Below are 15,935 nucleotides of genomic sequence, written 5' to 3' on the forward strand. Positions count from 1 at the left end.
CAGGCCCCATGGGCCTCTTGTCTTCTTCTTCTGCAAAAACGGAGTTATTTAAAGTGTGTTTTTGTTGTGCAGGATATAGATAAAGCGTATGTTTTATTGTGTGCTAAGGGCTTAAAAGGCTGTATGTGGTATATGAGTACCTTGAAGTTCTCTAGTGTTGTGCATTGTTCTGCTGCTGTAGGAAAGAGATTCCATTATGTTTTTGGCATAGGAGGGGTCACTCAAAACATTTTTAAACGTTTTTTTTGTGTGTATTTTATGTACATACAGTATGATACGGTCTGAGGTGTACATGTATGTACAGTATATAGATCAGCTCACCTTACATCGTTTACTAATTATCTGTTACTCAATCTACGGGTTTTCTTTCCGGGAGTCAAGCCCTCTTCGTCTGAGAGGGATTTTTACGGACATAAATAAACATTGGGACAGGATATAACTTTTTTGGAGTGTTTCGTACAACGACCCAGAGTATACCCTGTTACAATAAACAAAAATTCGCGTCTTTTTATTAGGTCCATAAAACAATTTATTTCCCCCTTACATGCCAGTTAAGGGGTATTGCCGAGTGCAATGGCCGACACCATCAGGTGAAAACAGGTTATTTAGAAATCATGCTTAGAAACATGTTCACACAAAAATAGTTATTAACCGACGTCAATAAACGATGACATAATGAGGAGTGTGGCAAAAGTTAAATTTGTCGTTTTCAGTAAAACTTACCATATACTTTGTCGGTGTTCACGGGGTGCAGTGTTCTCGTTTCATTAAAGATAATTTATTATCTTACCTTCGCGTGTGTTATCCTATTCTTATGTAATATGTCAACCTATCAAGTGTGGGTTTTTTTTCTTTTTCTTTTTAGAAAACTGACGAGCAACATCACAAAACCACAATGTCCACAATGTCCAAAACAGTAGCTGATGTGACAAAGCTTTCTAGGAATGAATGAAATGCCTGTAGCACGTGCATGCGTGCACGAGCGCACCTTCATATAGCTTAGACTGTTTTGGATTTTGTGGACATCGAAATGAATGAATGTGGTTTGTGATGTTTCTCGACAGTTTTCTAAAAAAAAAAAAAAAAAAAAGCTCGAAAGGGTGACAAAATACATAGGTACAGTATAACACACGTGACGTTAAGAAAATAATCTTTCTTTCATGAAACGAGAATACTGCACCCCCGTGAACACCGGCAAAATATGTAATAGCTTATAGTGAAAATGACAAATTTCCCTTTTGCCAACATTTCCCCATTAGTTTATCCTCTATTAACGTCAGTGAATAACTAAGTATGAAAACGTTCCTATGCATGTTTTCTGGATAACCTGTTTTCATCTAATGGTGTCAGCCATTGCACTCGGGTCTTCTATATAGCAAAGTAATGCTGAATTTCAAACACGAATAAATATATAAAAAATTACACAAAAATAGTCATGTAATAAATCAAAATGTTTGTTTGGACATGTAGTTACAAACACCAATGATTTGCTGTGGATACTATCAGTTTCCTCGTTACAGTTACTTTGTGGTAAGATGTAGCATGGAATAATTGTAAGTCACGCAAATGACCAAACCTGAAAAATAGCCAAACTGTTATGCTCACAAATGTCTATAACAGAGGGTAGAGGGGGATTTTACTGTATCTACGTATAAACGCTTATTTTGTTTTGACCTATGACCAATGCAAATGGCGGCTTTGAATAATATTACACAAATATGGCATATAGGGAGGCATTTGAATTAATAAAAATGCTCCTTCATCATACTTTTAAGACATCTGATCAGAGTAAGAAAGACCTTTTTAAGTCAAATTGTTAAACTGCTGAGTTTGTGAGCAGAAATAGGCATATTTTCCTCAAACTCAACGGTTGAACATTTTTTTCTAAAAACAGTCTTCTTGTCATGTCTAGAGTTCTATATAGAGTATAATAAGAGCATTTTTGATGTTTGAAATACCTCCTTATATGCCATCCTTTTGTGATATGATACATTTTTCGTATGTCCTGTTGAAATTTACAAATAGCTTAACAAATTACATGTCAACAGCAAGTCCTACGGTTTGCCATGATACATACGAAAAGTTCATCAAGTTATTTCTGTTTAATTGCACCATAGTACCATGGGGTATCTATCATAATTAAGAATATTCTAAACCATGATATCATAAATACATGGTCAGATAAAGAAGGCAGAATTTTAATGATCAACACAAACATAAATTATATCACTTTCACACTAGTAAATATATAGATCTATGTAAAAACAATAGACACCACAGAAATACATTTTTCGAAAAACTAAAATCTCTTTTATCAGAATTCTGTCAAGGTCACATAATTGTAGGAGGGGATTGGAATGAAATTCCAGATATCAATATCGATAGGAAGTCAGTTTTTCTATAGAGTTACTTTGTGGCAAGATATAGTTATAGGAGTAATTCTAAGTCACACAAATAACTAAACCTGAATAATAGCCCAGCTGTCATGCTTACACGTGTCTATAACACAGGGTAGTAGCATTTGTTTGACCGAATTCGACTTCGTGTATGTATTAACACTTATTTTATATTGACCTTGAAATGCAAATGGTGAATAATTTTACATAAATACGGCATAAATGGAAGCTTTTCAGTCAATAAAAATGCTCATATATCATACTTTAAAGACATCTGATCATAGTAAGAAGGACCTTTTTAAGTCAAATTGTTAAACTGGTGATCGAGTTTGTGACCTTTTTATAGAAATAGACATATTTTACCTCAAACTCACCGGTTGAATTTTTTTCTTCTAAAAATAGACTTCTTGCCATACCTAGAGTTCTTTATAGTATTTAATAGGAGCTTTTTTGATGTTTGAAATGCCTCCTTAAATGCCATATTTGTGTTTATTCACGACCGCCATTTGCATTTCAAGGTCAAAATAAAAACAGTTTTTATACATATTATTAAGTCAAATCTGGTCAAACCAATGATCTTGTTTTGTGCTTAAGACACTTGTGAGTTTTTTGTTCAATATATGTGGATACCTATGAGTTAATTGTGTCCCCCTGAAACTTTGCATTGTTCGTATGTTTTGTTAAAATCTACATACAGTTTATTAAATTACATGTCAACAGTAAGTCCCATGGTTTGCAATGATACATACTAAAAGTTCACCAAGTTACTTCTGTTAAATTGCACCATAGTCTAGTAGGTACCGTGCGCAAAGGTTTGTAAAATATCACTGATTGACTAGATTTGCCTGTTTATAGATATGCCTCTTAATCAATGCTGGCGGTGTCGTAACAATAGGTATAAGAGGTAGTCTATCACTTCAGACTACAAAACAAAGCAAGCTTGTCACAATAGGAAACGCGGTCTGGGACGACAAAGTATTGTAGATAGGATGGTAGACTGTATCTCGGAAAAAGATGTCAATTTGATTACAATCTCTACACTAATGAACACCCCATGGCCATTTGCCCGGTGTGTTCCCCGAACGCCTGCATATTTAGAACAATAGGCAGAGACATCAAAGGGAGGGTAATTATAGTCTGTTTCATACATGTTCTGTATTTACCCCGAGATATTTTACCTGTATTTTACCTGTAGAAATCATTTGACAACTAAAGAAAACCAAGACACTAGCATATAGATTTTAACAATTCTATAGTATAGTATTAATCACATATTGATATGGATAGGTTATACAAAAAGTAAGAACATTAGAATTCTGCAAGTAAATATATCTTTTCATAATTTGAAAACAACGTTATCAGAATCTTTATTATAAATTAACTACAATATTACATGTATATATTTATACGTTAATGTAAATTGACACATTTTGATAGGAATAACACCATTAGAATCCTAATTATATATAGACATTAGACATGTACATGTATGCTAATTTAAAGTTACGCAGTTTGGAATATCACTATTATAATCATAGAATATTACATGTTAATATAATATCATATATTTTGATAGGAATAACACTATTGGAATCTTACATTATGTTTATATAATATAATGTTAGACGGCGGACAAAATTGAAATCAACGAATATACACAGAAAACTGTAACAGGTATGCAAATACATGTATAAATGTACACAGTTGGAACAGAGACGTATATACCTGATATACAAGTCTCTGGTTGGAACAAATCTACAAATATATTATCACATTGTAGTAAAATACATTAAGATATAAATGCAAAACTCATTGAACCAATGACAAATGTTCCTTGTCGAGAGGAGACGTGCACGAAAATCGCATATTGTTGACAACGTCTTTGATTCATACATGTACGTGATAAAGCACAGGATAATACATGTATATCAATAGTTTGGTTCTCCAGTCTCTGTTTCTGAAGGACAAGGCGAGTAGCGCGACGTTGACGTCTACTTATCCCATCAGTAGCCTGTATATCCTTGAATGTCCGTGTAATGGTGAAGATGGTGGGATGTGCATGATGTACAATCTTTTTGAGTTTCCAGCGCCAGACTTCTAAGTGATTTGTCATCCTTGGTCGTTGTCGTAGGGGTTCTAAACGGTTGTCTCCCTCTAACCACTGGTCAGAATTATTAATAAATACTAATTTGATAATTACTGATATTTATTAATTTGATAATTATTAAATTGTTTAAATAAGTATTGACAATTATCATGTGCATAGTTAATTCTAATAGATATCTATATTGTATTTTTGTGCAGTATTTATTCATTGAATATTGACCTTTGATTTTAATGAGAAATACCATGAAATTTACAGGTAGCATACACAGGTAAAACACAGATAACTTAGTTTCAAGTTTTTTATTTACCAAATGTCATATAACATATAGGTATATATCAATACATAATACAAGAATCATAATAATAGAATGTCCCAAGATGGCGGAGGATAATTCCTTATACATGTACAAAATTAATATTAATACTCATTACCATTAATATCATTAAAATAATGAAGTACAATATAGCACTATAGACGATATCGCATAGGTTCATAAATTCATTAGATTGTTTCTTTGATATGTTGCACGCACCAAATATTTACCCAAATTACGCAATGTTTTAATATTTTTATATGAAAATAATTCTATTAGCTTGAATACACTAGGATGTTTGTAATAGTACTTCTTTAAAAAATTAATTCTTAATTCTACATACGCAGGACATAATAAAATAAAATGCATTTCGTCTTCAATATCATTGTTGTTACACACAGTGCAAATTCGCTCACCTCTCGGAACTGCATTATAGCGTCCGGACTCAATATGAAGAGAGTGTGCCTGCATACGATATTTACTTAAAATCTGTTTAGTTTTAGAATTAAGAGATTTCGTCAGGTAATATTGAAGTTCAAAGTCATTCGCAAGATATTTATAAATTTGACACTTAGAAGAATTATTAAGGAACTATGTAAATCTTGTATAAATATGTCATGCAAGCGTTGCGTATACAATTCTAAAAAGTGTTTTTCATTGTTAACATTTTGAGCAATCCAAACGTAATTAAAGCCATGTCTACATAAATCCTCTTTTATCTCATAGACCCAGTTTAATTTACAATTAGGCTTTTTAATATTGAGCTCTAGCAGTGCCACATAGCATGACTTCAATATACAATTATTTGTCTTTAACAACTTTAATCAATACTTCATGATCATTATTTTTCGTTGTACATGTAAACTATATCTACCAGTCTCAAAATACACCATGGAGCTATTGACTGTTTTCTTCACGTTTAGTAATCCTTTAAGGAATAAAAGATGTACAGCTTCAATCTTAGGTGCTGGGTGATGTCCCCATACACTTAAGTGACTTCACCAGAACAGACTATAATTACTGTATAAACATGGTCAGTAGGGTGTTATTTCAAAATGTAGGCGTTCAGGGAATCAGATGAATCCGATATGATGACGGCATAGCACAGGGACATGTCTAGTCTTATAATAAAAAAAAAATAGCCAGAAATACCATTATATTAATAAATAGGTGTTTCTGGTCATTTTTTTAAAATAAAAGACTAGACATACCCCTGTGGGCAGAGTGTGGTCCACTGACACCGCTGAGTTTGGTGTAAATCGAATGCACCGGATATCGGAACTCTCCAGTCATTTTGTGTTTGCCATTTTTTCGCGGGCGAAAACTTCGTTTTTTTAAAACAAACACCATAAAAAATCGGGTTTAAAACCGACAACATGAAGCCGGAGACCAGAAGAGCTGTTTTTGATTCAAAGTTGGTTGTTTTCCCGAATGTCTTCAGTTAATCATTATCTTCATACAGACCAGAAACATGTTTCTGACCATCGGAAGATTTCTGATGCCAGCTAGGGTTATCTGCGTTTTAAAAATCTGGTTAGAATTAACCTAGAAGGTGACTTATCATGGATTTCTTTTGGGATTTTTTTGTCCTTTGAAATAGGAACATGCGTTGAAAGAGCTTGTGTCCTCTCTTGGAATTCAATAGTTTTCTCTGGACCCGACACCAAGTCTGATGTCGGGTGACTGGTCGTTTTGCGCTAAATCCTGTTCGCCCCAATTTTTTTCGCCAAGTGGTAGGCCGTATATATTATACAAGTTACTGAACATACCAAACTTAAAGGGTATTGCTGAGTGCAATGGCTGGCACTATCAGTTGAAAACGGGCTATTGATAGATAGTAATGACTGTGCATACAAAGCCTAGTCCCCTCAGCTACTGGACATAATGGAAATGAACATGGTTTTATGATGTTTTACCCCAAAAACTTGTTTCTATGCATGTTTTCTGAATATTTTCATTTGATGGTTTAATGAAATTTCTTTTCAATATATCAATATGATTAACATTTACACCGGGAAACTGAACGAACTTGTTCATGTATCACCAGAGCTGTGAATGGAAATATAGCCTAATGTAGGGGAACTATAGATGGGTAGGGCATCCAACTTGTCTTCAGATTTCCAAGGTTTGAACCCTGGTCTGGCCGTGCATTTTTCTTCTTCTATTAAACTAATATCAAGAAAGCAAATTGAAACATCGTAACACATAATTGATTTTGATGAAATTTGATTTGCAACTTAAATTAAAGCTACTAGAATGAAAAGAAAGCAAAAACAAAAAGGTTTCACCCATGCAAACATTTTTGTTTAGGGTGAACAGGATTCAGGGCGAAATGACCCAGATTCCTGGTGTCTGGTGTCAAATAAACTCGGACTAAGAATAAAACATAAGCTTTAGTTTTATCTCTGAAATTATAGTAATTATACTTTCTATGAATGAGTGTTCAATGTTAATAATTGAAATGTCTTTTGCTTCATTTATGACACTCAAACTAGACTTCCCAAATTGTTGATTGCCTATCAAATGCACAGCTTCAATTTACTCCCATTTTTTGACAAATATAATGTGTAAAAAGACCATGTTTATAGCTATAACAGAAATCCAAGTAGGACCACAATGCAAAAATACAGTTAGTAAGGCTACAAGATGGTAAATTTTATTTCATGCAACTGCTTGATAGCCAATGTAGTAATCGTTATGCATCATGTCTTGTTTTCAGGTCACTATGTATTTTGAACCAAATTCTACAGTTGGAGTACCAGAACAATTTGATTGGGATGGAATGGCCTCCAACATGGTCAAAATGCAGAAAATTATTAATGGAGAAAATACTGCTATGAATGTGTTGATGACAATAAATTTTACACGGATTGAAGAAGCAATGGCCAATATGATGATGTCCAGTTTGCCTGACATGACTGGTATGTTGGGAATGGATCCGTCAAGGTATGTATAATTACTACCAAAAGGTGATCGTGTACCGTCACATCACCATAAGTTTCATAATAATGTTAACGTTAATGCCTAAAAACTTCTTCAAATGTATTTGATATAAAATTGATAACATTAAATGCTATTTCTTGTTATTTTGTATCTTTTAAAGCATGAACATGACTTGGGAGGGATTGATATCGGCTTTAACCGGCATGGGAGACCTTAACAGGTAATTAAGCGACCTGCAAATTGATAAAAAATGTTGGAGGAAATTCTTCCTTTTATATTAGACATTAATGGATTTTCTTAGCTACAAAATTGCATTTACAGGGAATCCAGTACACCCTTCACATTTCTGAGAAATGGTGATTTAACTTCTGAAATTTATTAATCTCAAGAGTCAACTGAATGCCCTGATTGGTATCTTTTGATTAGCACATGTTACCACATTATCTGTGATTGTCAATCATGTAAAAAATTGACTCTATTTTCAAACTGTTATCTGAATCTAAATTGAAAACTTTGATTAAGTGGCCAGACAGGCAACACTTTATTTAAATAACAAGGATGTAAGGAAACTTTGATCTTATACATTTGTGTGTTGTTTTCTTATAGTGGGTTGCAGCAAGCAGATATTGTAAACATGTTACTGGGTATGATGTTAGATGGGAACTCGACTGACATGATGATGGAAGTCCAGACCATGCAGGCAGTATATACCAACCAGATGCACACATCTCTTCAGTTCATCATAAAACATCTCACCTACTTCAACAGTGAGTTTGTGTCACTGATACTATGTAGAATTTGACATTATTTGAAATCAGGATGTATATAGGAGTTAATACTTTCCTAAAGAATATGTATGCTTTACAATTGTAGTATTGCATGCAGAATGTGTTCAGTACAGGGTCGTTAATTCACTGTTCAGTACAGGGTCGTTAATTCACTGTTCCGTACGTGGGTTAATTCACTGTTCAGTACGGGGTTATTTCACTGTTCAGTACAGGGTTGTTAATTCACTGTTCAGTACAGGGTTGTTAATTCACTGTTCAGTACGGGGTTGTTAATTCACTGTTCAGTACGGGGTTAATTCACTATTCAGTACAGGGTTGTTAATTCACTGTTCAGTACGGGGTTAATTCACTATTCAGTACAGGGTTGTTAATTCACTGTTCGGTACGGGGTTAATTCACTGTTCAGTATGGGGTTGTTAATTCACTGTTCAGTATGGGGTTGTTAATTCACTGTTCAGTACGGGGTTAATTCACTGTTCAGTATGGGGTTGTTAATTCACTGTTCAGTACGGGTTTGTTAATTCACTGTTCAGTACAGGGTTGTTAATTCACTGTTCAGTACGGGGTTAATTCACTGTTCAGTATGGGGTTGTTAATTCACTGTTCAGTACGGGTTTGTTAATTCACTGTTCAGTACGGGGTTAATTCACTGTACAGTACAGGGTTGTTAATTCACTGTACAGTACAGGGTTGTTAATTCACTGTTCAGTACAGGGTTGTTAATTCACTGTACAGTACAGGGTTAATTCACTGTACAGTACAGGGTTGTTAATTCACTGTACAGTACAGGGTTGTTAATTATAATTCACTGTTCAGTACAGGGTTGTTAATTCACTGTTCAGTACAGGGTTGTTAATTCACTGTTCAGTACAGGGTTGTTAATTCACTGTTCAGTATGGGGTTGTTAATTCACTGTACAGTACAGGGTTGTTAATTCACTGTTCAGTACAGGGTTAATTCACTGTACAGTACAGGGTTGTTAATTCACTGTACAGTACTGGGTTAATTCCCTGTTCAGTACAGGGTTGTTAATTCCCTGTTCAGTACAGGGTTGTTAATTCACTGTTCAGTACAGGGTTGTTAATTCACTGTTCAGTAAGGGGTTGTTAATTCAGTTTGGGTTGTTAATTCACTGTTCAATACCGGGTTGTTAATTCACTGTTCAGTACAGGTCTGTTAATTCACTATTCAGTACAGGGTTGTTAATTATAATTCACTGTTCAGTACGGGGTTGTTAATTCACTGTTTGGGTTGTTAATTCACTGTTCAGTACAGGTCTGTTAGTTCACTGTTCAGTACGGGGTTGTTAATTCACTGTTCAGTACAGGGTTGTTAGTTCACTGTTCAGTACGGGGTTGTTAATTCACTGTTCAGTACGGGGTTGTTAATTCACTGTTCAGTACAGGGTTGTTAATTCACTGTTAAGTACGGGGTTAATTCACTATTCAGTACAGGGTTGTTAATTCACTGTTCGGTACGGGGTTAATTCACTGTTCAGTATGGGGTTGTTAATTCACTGTTCAGTATGGGGTTGTTAATTCACTGTTCAGTACGGGTTTGTTAATTCACTGTTCAGTACAGGGTTGTTAATTCACTGTTCAGTATGGGGTTAATTCACTGTACAGTACAGGGTTGTTAATTCACTGTACAGTACAGGGTTGTTAATTCACTGTTCAGTACAGGGTTGTTAATTCACTGTACAGTACAGGGTTAATTCACTGTACAGTACAGGGTTAATTCACTGTACAGTACAGGGTTGTTAATTCACTGTACAGTACAGGGTTGTTAATTATAATTCACTGTTCAGTACAGGGTTGTTAATTCACTGTTCAGTACAGGGTTGTTAATTCACTGTTCAGTACAGGGTTGTTAATTCACTGTTCAGTATGGGGTTGTTAATTCACTGTACAGTACAGGGTTGTTAATTCACTGTTCAGTACAGGGTTAATTCACTGTACAGTACAGGGTTGTTAATTCACTGTACAGTACTGGGTTAATTCCCTGTTCAGTACAGAGTTGTTAATTCACTGTTCAGTACAGGGTTGTTAATTCACTGTTCAGTACAGGGTTGTTAATTCACTGTTCAGTACAGGGTTGTTAATTCACTGTTCAGTAAGGGGTTGTTAATTCAGTTTGGGTTGTTAATTCACTGTTCAATACCGGGTTGTTAATTCACTGTTCAGTACAGGTCTGTTAATTCACTATTCAGTACAGGGTTGTTAATTATAATTCACTGTTCAGTACGGGGTTGTTAATTCACTGTTTGGGTTGTTAATTCACTGTTCAGTACAGGTCTGTTAGTTCACTGTTCAGTACGGGGTTGTTAATTCACTGTTCAGTACAGGGTTGTTAGTTCACTGTTCAGTACGGGGTTGTTAATTCACTGTTCAGTACGGGGTTGTTAATTCACTGTTCAGTACAGGGTTGTTAATTCACTGTTCAGTACGGGGTTAATTCACTGTTCAGTATGGGGTTGTTAATTCACTGTTCAGTACGGGTTTGTTAATTCACTGTTCAGTACGGGGTTAATTCACTGTACAGTACAGGGTTGTTAATTCACTGTACAGTACAGGGTTGTTAATTCACTGTTCAGTACAGGGTTGTTAATTCACTGTACAGTACAGGGTTAATTCACTGTACAGTACAGGGTTGTTAATTCACTGTACAGTACAGGGTTGTTAATTATAATTCACTGTTCAGTACAGGGTTGTTAATTCACTGTTCATTACAGGGTTGTTAATTCACTGTTCAGTACAGGGTTGTTAATTCACTGTTCAGTATGGGGTTGTTAATTCACTGTACAGTACAGGGTTGTTAATTCACTGTTCAGTACAGGGTTAATTCACTGTACAGTACAGAGTTGTTAATTCACTGTACAGTACTGGGTTAATTCCCTGTTCAGTACAGGGTTGTTAATTCCCTGTTCAGTACAGGGTTGTTAATTCACTGTTCAGTACAGGGTTGTTAATTCACTGTTCAGTAAGGGGTTGTTAATTCAGTTTGGGTTGTTAATTCACTGTTCAATACCGGGTTGTTAATTCACTGTTCAGTACAGGTCTGTTAATTCACTATTCAGTACAGGGTTGTTAATTATAATTCACTGTTCAGTACGGGGTTGTTAATTCACTGTTCAGTACGGGGTTGTTAATTCACTGTTCAGTACAGGGTTGTTAATTCACTGTTCAGTACGGGGTTAATTCACTATTCAGTACAGGGTTGTTAATTCACTGTTCGTTACGGGGTTAATTCACTGTTCAGTATGGGGTTGTTAATTCACTGTTCAGTATGGGGTTGTTAATTCACTGTTCAGTACGGGTTTGTTAATTCACTGTTCAGTACAGGGTTGTTAATTCACTGTTCAGTACGGGGTTAATTCACTGTACAGTACAGGGTTGTTAATTCACTGTACAGTACAGGGTTGTTAATTCACTGTTCAGTACAGGGTTGTTAATTCACTGTACAGTACAGGGTTAATTCACTGTACAGTACAGGGTTGTTAATTCACTGTACAGTACAGGGTTGTTAATTATAATTCACTGTTCAGTACAGGGTTGTTAATTCACTGTTCAGTACAGGGTTGTTAATTCACTGTTCAGTACAGGGTTGTTAATTCACTGTTCAGTATGGGGTTGTTAATTCACTGTACAGTACAGGGTTGTTAATTCACTGTTCAGTACAGGGTTAATTCACTGTACAGTACAGGGTTGTTAATTCACTGTACAGTACTGGGTTAATTCCCTGTTCAGTACAGAGTTGTTAATTCACTGTTCAGTACAGGGTTGTTAATTCACTGTTCAGTACAGGGTTGTTAATTCACTGTTCAGTAAAGGGTTGTTAATTCACTGTTCAGTAAGGGGTTGTTAATTCAGTTTGGGTTGTTAATTCACTGTTCAATACCGGGTTGTTAATTCACTGTTCAGTACAGGTCTGTTAATTCACTATTCAGTACAGGGTTGTTAATTATAATTCACTGTTCAGTACGGGGTTGTTAATTCACTGTTTGGGTTGTTAATTCACTGTTCAGTACAGGTCTGTTAGTTCACTGTTCAGTACGGGGTTGTTAATTCACTGTTCAGTACAGGGTTGTTAGTTCACTGTTCAGTACGGGGTTGTTAATTCACTGTTCAGTACGGGGTTGTTAATTCACTGTTCAGTACAGGGTTGTTAATTGACTGTTCAGTACAGGGTTGTTAATTCACTGTTCAGTATGGGGTTGTTAATTCCCTGTTCAGTACGGGGTTGTTAATTCACTGTTCAGTACAGGGTCGTTAATTCACTATTCAGTACGGGTTTGTTAATTCACTGTTCAGTATGGGGTTGTTAATTCACTGTTCAGTACAGGGTTAATTCACTGTACAGTACAGGGTTAATTCACTGTACAGTACAGGGTTGTTAATTCACTGTTCAGTACAGGGTTGTTAATTCACTGTTCAATACGGGGTTGTTAATTCACTGTTCAGTACAGGGTTGTTAATGCACTGTTCAATACGGGGTTGTTAATTCACTGTTCAGTACAGGGTTGTTAATTCACTGTTCAGTACGGGGATGTTAATTCACTGTTCAGTACAGGGTTGTTAATTCACTGTTCATTACAGGGTTGTTAATTCACTGTTCAGTACAGGGTTGTTAATTATAATTCACTGTTCAGTACAGGGTTAATTCACTGTTCAGTACAGGGTTGTTAATTCACTGTTCAGTACGGGGTTAATTCACTGTTCAGTACGGGGATGTTAATTCACTGTTCAGTACAGGGTTGTTAATTCACTGTTCATTACAGGGTTGTTAATTCACTGTTCAGTACAGGGTTGTTAATTCACTGTTCAGTACAGGGATGTTAATTCACTGTACAGTACAGGGTTGTTAATTCACTGTTCAGTTACAGGGTTGTTAATTCACTGTTCAGTACAGGGTTGTTAATTCACTGTTCAGTACAGGGTTGTTAATTCACTGTTCAGTACGGGGTTAATTCACTGTACAGTACAGGTTAATTCACTGTACAGTACAGGGTTAATTCACTGTTCAATACGGGGATGTTAATTCAATGTTCAGTACAGGGTTGTTAATTCACTGTTCATTATAGGGTTGTTAATTCACTGTTCAGTACAGGGTTGTTAATTCACTGTTCAGTACGGGGTTGTTAATTATAATTCACTGTTCAGTACAGGTTTGTTAATTCACTGTTCAGTACAGGGTTGTTAATTCACTGTTCAGTACAGGGTTGTTAATTCACTGTTCAGTACGGGGTTGTTAATTCACTGTTCAGTACAGGGTTGTTAATTCACTGTTCAGTACAGGGTTGTTAATTCACTGTTCCGTACAGGGTTGTTAATTCACTGTTTGGGTTATTAATTCACTGTTCAGTACAGGGTTGTTAATTCACTGTTCAGTACAGGGTTGTTAATTCACTGTTCAGTACAGGGTTGTTAATTCACTGTTCAGTATGGGTTTGTTTGGATTTTTCCTAACATTTTGATTGTATATGTTAAATCAAACAAACAGTTTAGAGGATTCAGTGTATTGTTCATCTCAAGAAATAAATCCTTATTACTCGAACCATTGCAACATTTTGACTGAACCTGTAAAGAGCTGACAATTAATGTTCATTTAAGTAATGCACATTTACTGAACATACTATACAGATACCATTACAAGTGATTTATTGTAGTTCTGTCTGTAGTGACAGTTTTTATCCCCCTGCTTTCACCGAAATGTGGGATATTGATTTGGGTTTGTCAGTCAGTCTAACGCCTGTCTTGTCCATCTGTCTGTCTGACACACTTCGTTTCTGTGCTGTAACAGCTACAAATATTATCAGGTTTTCTTGAAACTTGGTAACAATATTAAATGCCTAAATGGCTCAGCCAAGTCTGCCACTTTTCGCGGACAATATTTGGCCGTGTCATGACCCCTTGACTGATATATACCCCGAAAGCGGGGGATATAAATTCTATGAATTAGTCTGCCTTTGGGTGGTCTTTATAGACAGGTTTGACTGTATCTTATTTTCATTTTCAATTCAAGAGTACAATCACTTAAATGTGAAAACACCAATAATTTTTTGTAACTATAATTAGTGTGTTGATAGGGAGTAAGCCTTACAAAAAAGTAATATAATATTTCTGTGTTTTAGACACTGATACCATAGATCTCCGGACATATCTCGGCTCAGCAGAACTCAACAAGATATTAGATAATATGGTGGCTGGTCCCGACATCAATGGTGTTGTATTGGAGACCGTGCATGCTATGATGACAGACACAGATTTGGTGAGGATAAATGATTTGGAGATCTGGTATAAAATGTTGTTCTCCGTACAATAATGAGGTTTAGGTTGATTATATTATAAGAAGTGATTTATTTGAATATGGATCAGGATGGATCATGTTCGGCTGAATTATCAATCATAATAGATCAGTTGATGAGAAGAGATTCATAAATCAGATTTGAAAATCCACGACAGGTTATGGTTAATTGATTATTTTTTCATATTCTGACATAAAAAATTTGTATCGGTAAAAATATTAGGAATCAAATATATATCATTTTATTTGTAAACTAATTATACACAGTGCAATTAATGTATTGTTATGACCATATCAATGACAATTGAAACAGATCAACATCCCATTAAAAGTTTACTGAAATGATGAATTATTTGTAATTTATTCTCAACCTTTTTTTTGATTCTCGGCTCTGAAGTGTAATAATCATTGTGTAACCCAGGTTGACCTCTTGATGAACAACATTGACCACCTATGTACAAACCGTACCTTATTTGAAGGGATTTTCAAGGTACCCGCTGGTAACACTATTGACCTCGGTCAGGTATTTTCTTCTGTCTGTGGACTTGATATCAACATCACCAAAATGTTTGAGGAACTCATACAGAATGTTGATGGACTGTCAGATGTGGTAAGTAAAGTAAACAAAATTGTTTATATATAAACTGAATATGAATCACTGCTTGACATACACAAACTGTTGATCTAAAAACAACTCTTAGGAAGGATCAGTATTAATGACATTGATTAAACAACTGTCTGACAAACAGCGTGGCATGGTTAGACTGACACCCAGTAATCTGAAGAGAGATTTTTAACTCTTTCATTGTTTCCAGGTTGCTATGTACACTTCACCACCGGCAGGATTAGTGTCGGTGAACTACACAACCATTATGGCTGACCAGGATCTAGTTAGCAGTTTGATGGAGAGCCTATCCATGCACTCGCCTACCATCACCATTGGTGGCAGTGAGAACTGGATGAACCTAACTATGTATCTCGGGCAGTTAGAGGATTTCGTGGGCAAACTATCTACTGCCTTCACGATGGAGAATCTGGCAAAGTAAGTCTTTAACAGTAGATGTACACAGAATTGTATGTCATAG

At 35.6% G+C, this 15,935-nt stretch overlaps 1 protein-coding gene across 1 annotated transcript in view; it reads left to right on the plus strand.

The window, feature by feature from the left end:
• Nucleotides 1-15,935, plus strand: part of LOC117322444 — a 42,291-nt gene that overhangs the window by 25,389 nt on the left and 967 nt on the right. The window contains exons 17-22 of the mRNA XM_033877365.1: nucleotides 7,536-7,762; nucleotides 7,920-7,979; nucleotides 8,366-8,526; nucleotides 14,678-14,814; nucleotides 15,272-15,460; nucleotides 15,666-15,892. Of these exons, the coding sequence (XP_033733256.1) occupies nucleotides 7,536-7,762; nucleotides 7,920-7,979; nucleotides 8,366-8,526; nucleotides 14,678-14,814; nucleotides 15,272-15,460; nucleotides 15,666-15,892 (1,001 nt within the window). The remainder of the gene's footprint in view (nucleotides 1-7,535; nucleotides 7,763-7,919; nucleotides 7,980-8,365; nucleotides 8,527-14,677; nucleotides 14,815-15,271; nucleotides 15,461-15,665; nucleotides 15,893-15,935) is intronic.

Source organism: Pecten maximus, chromosome 1, assembly GCF_902652985.1.
Source record: "Pecten maximus chromosome 1, xPecMax1.1, whole genome shotgun sequence".
Taxonomy (NCBI): domain Eukaryota; kingdom Metazoa; phylum Mollusca; class Bivalvia; order Pectinida; family Pectinidae; genus Pecten; species Pecten maximus.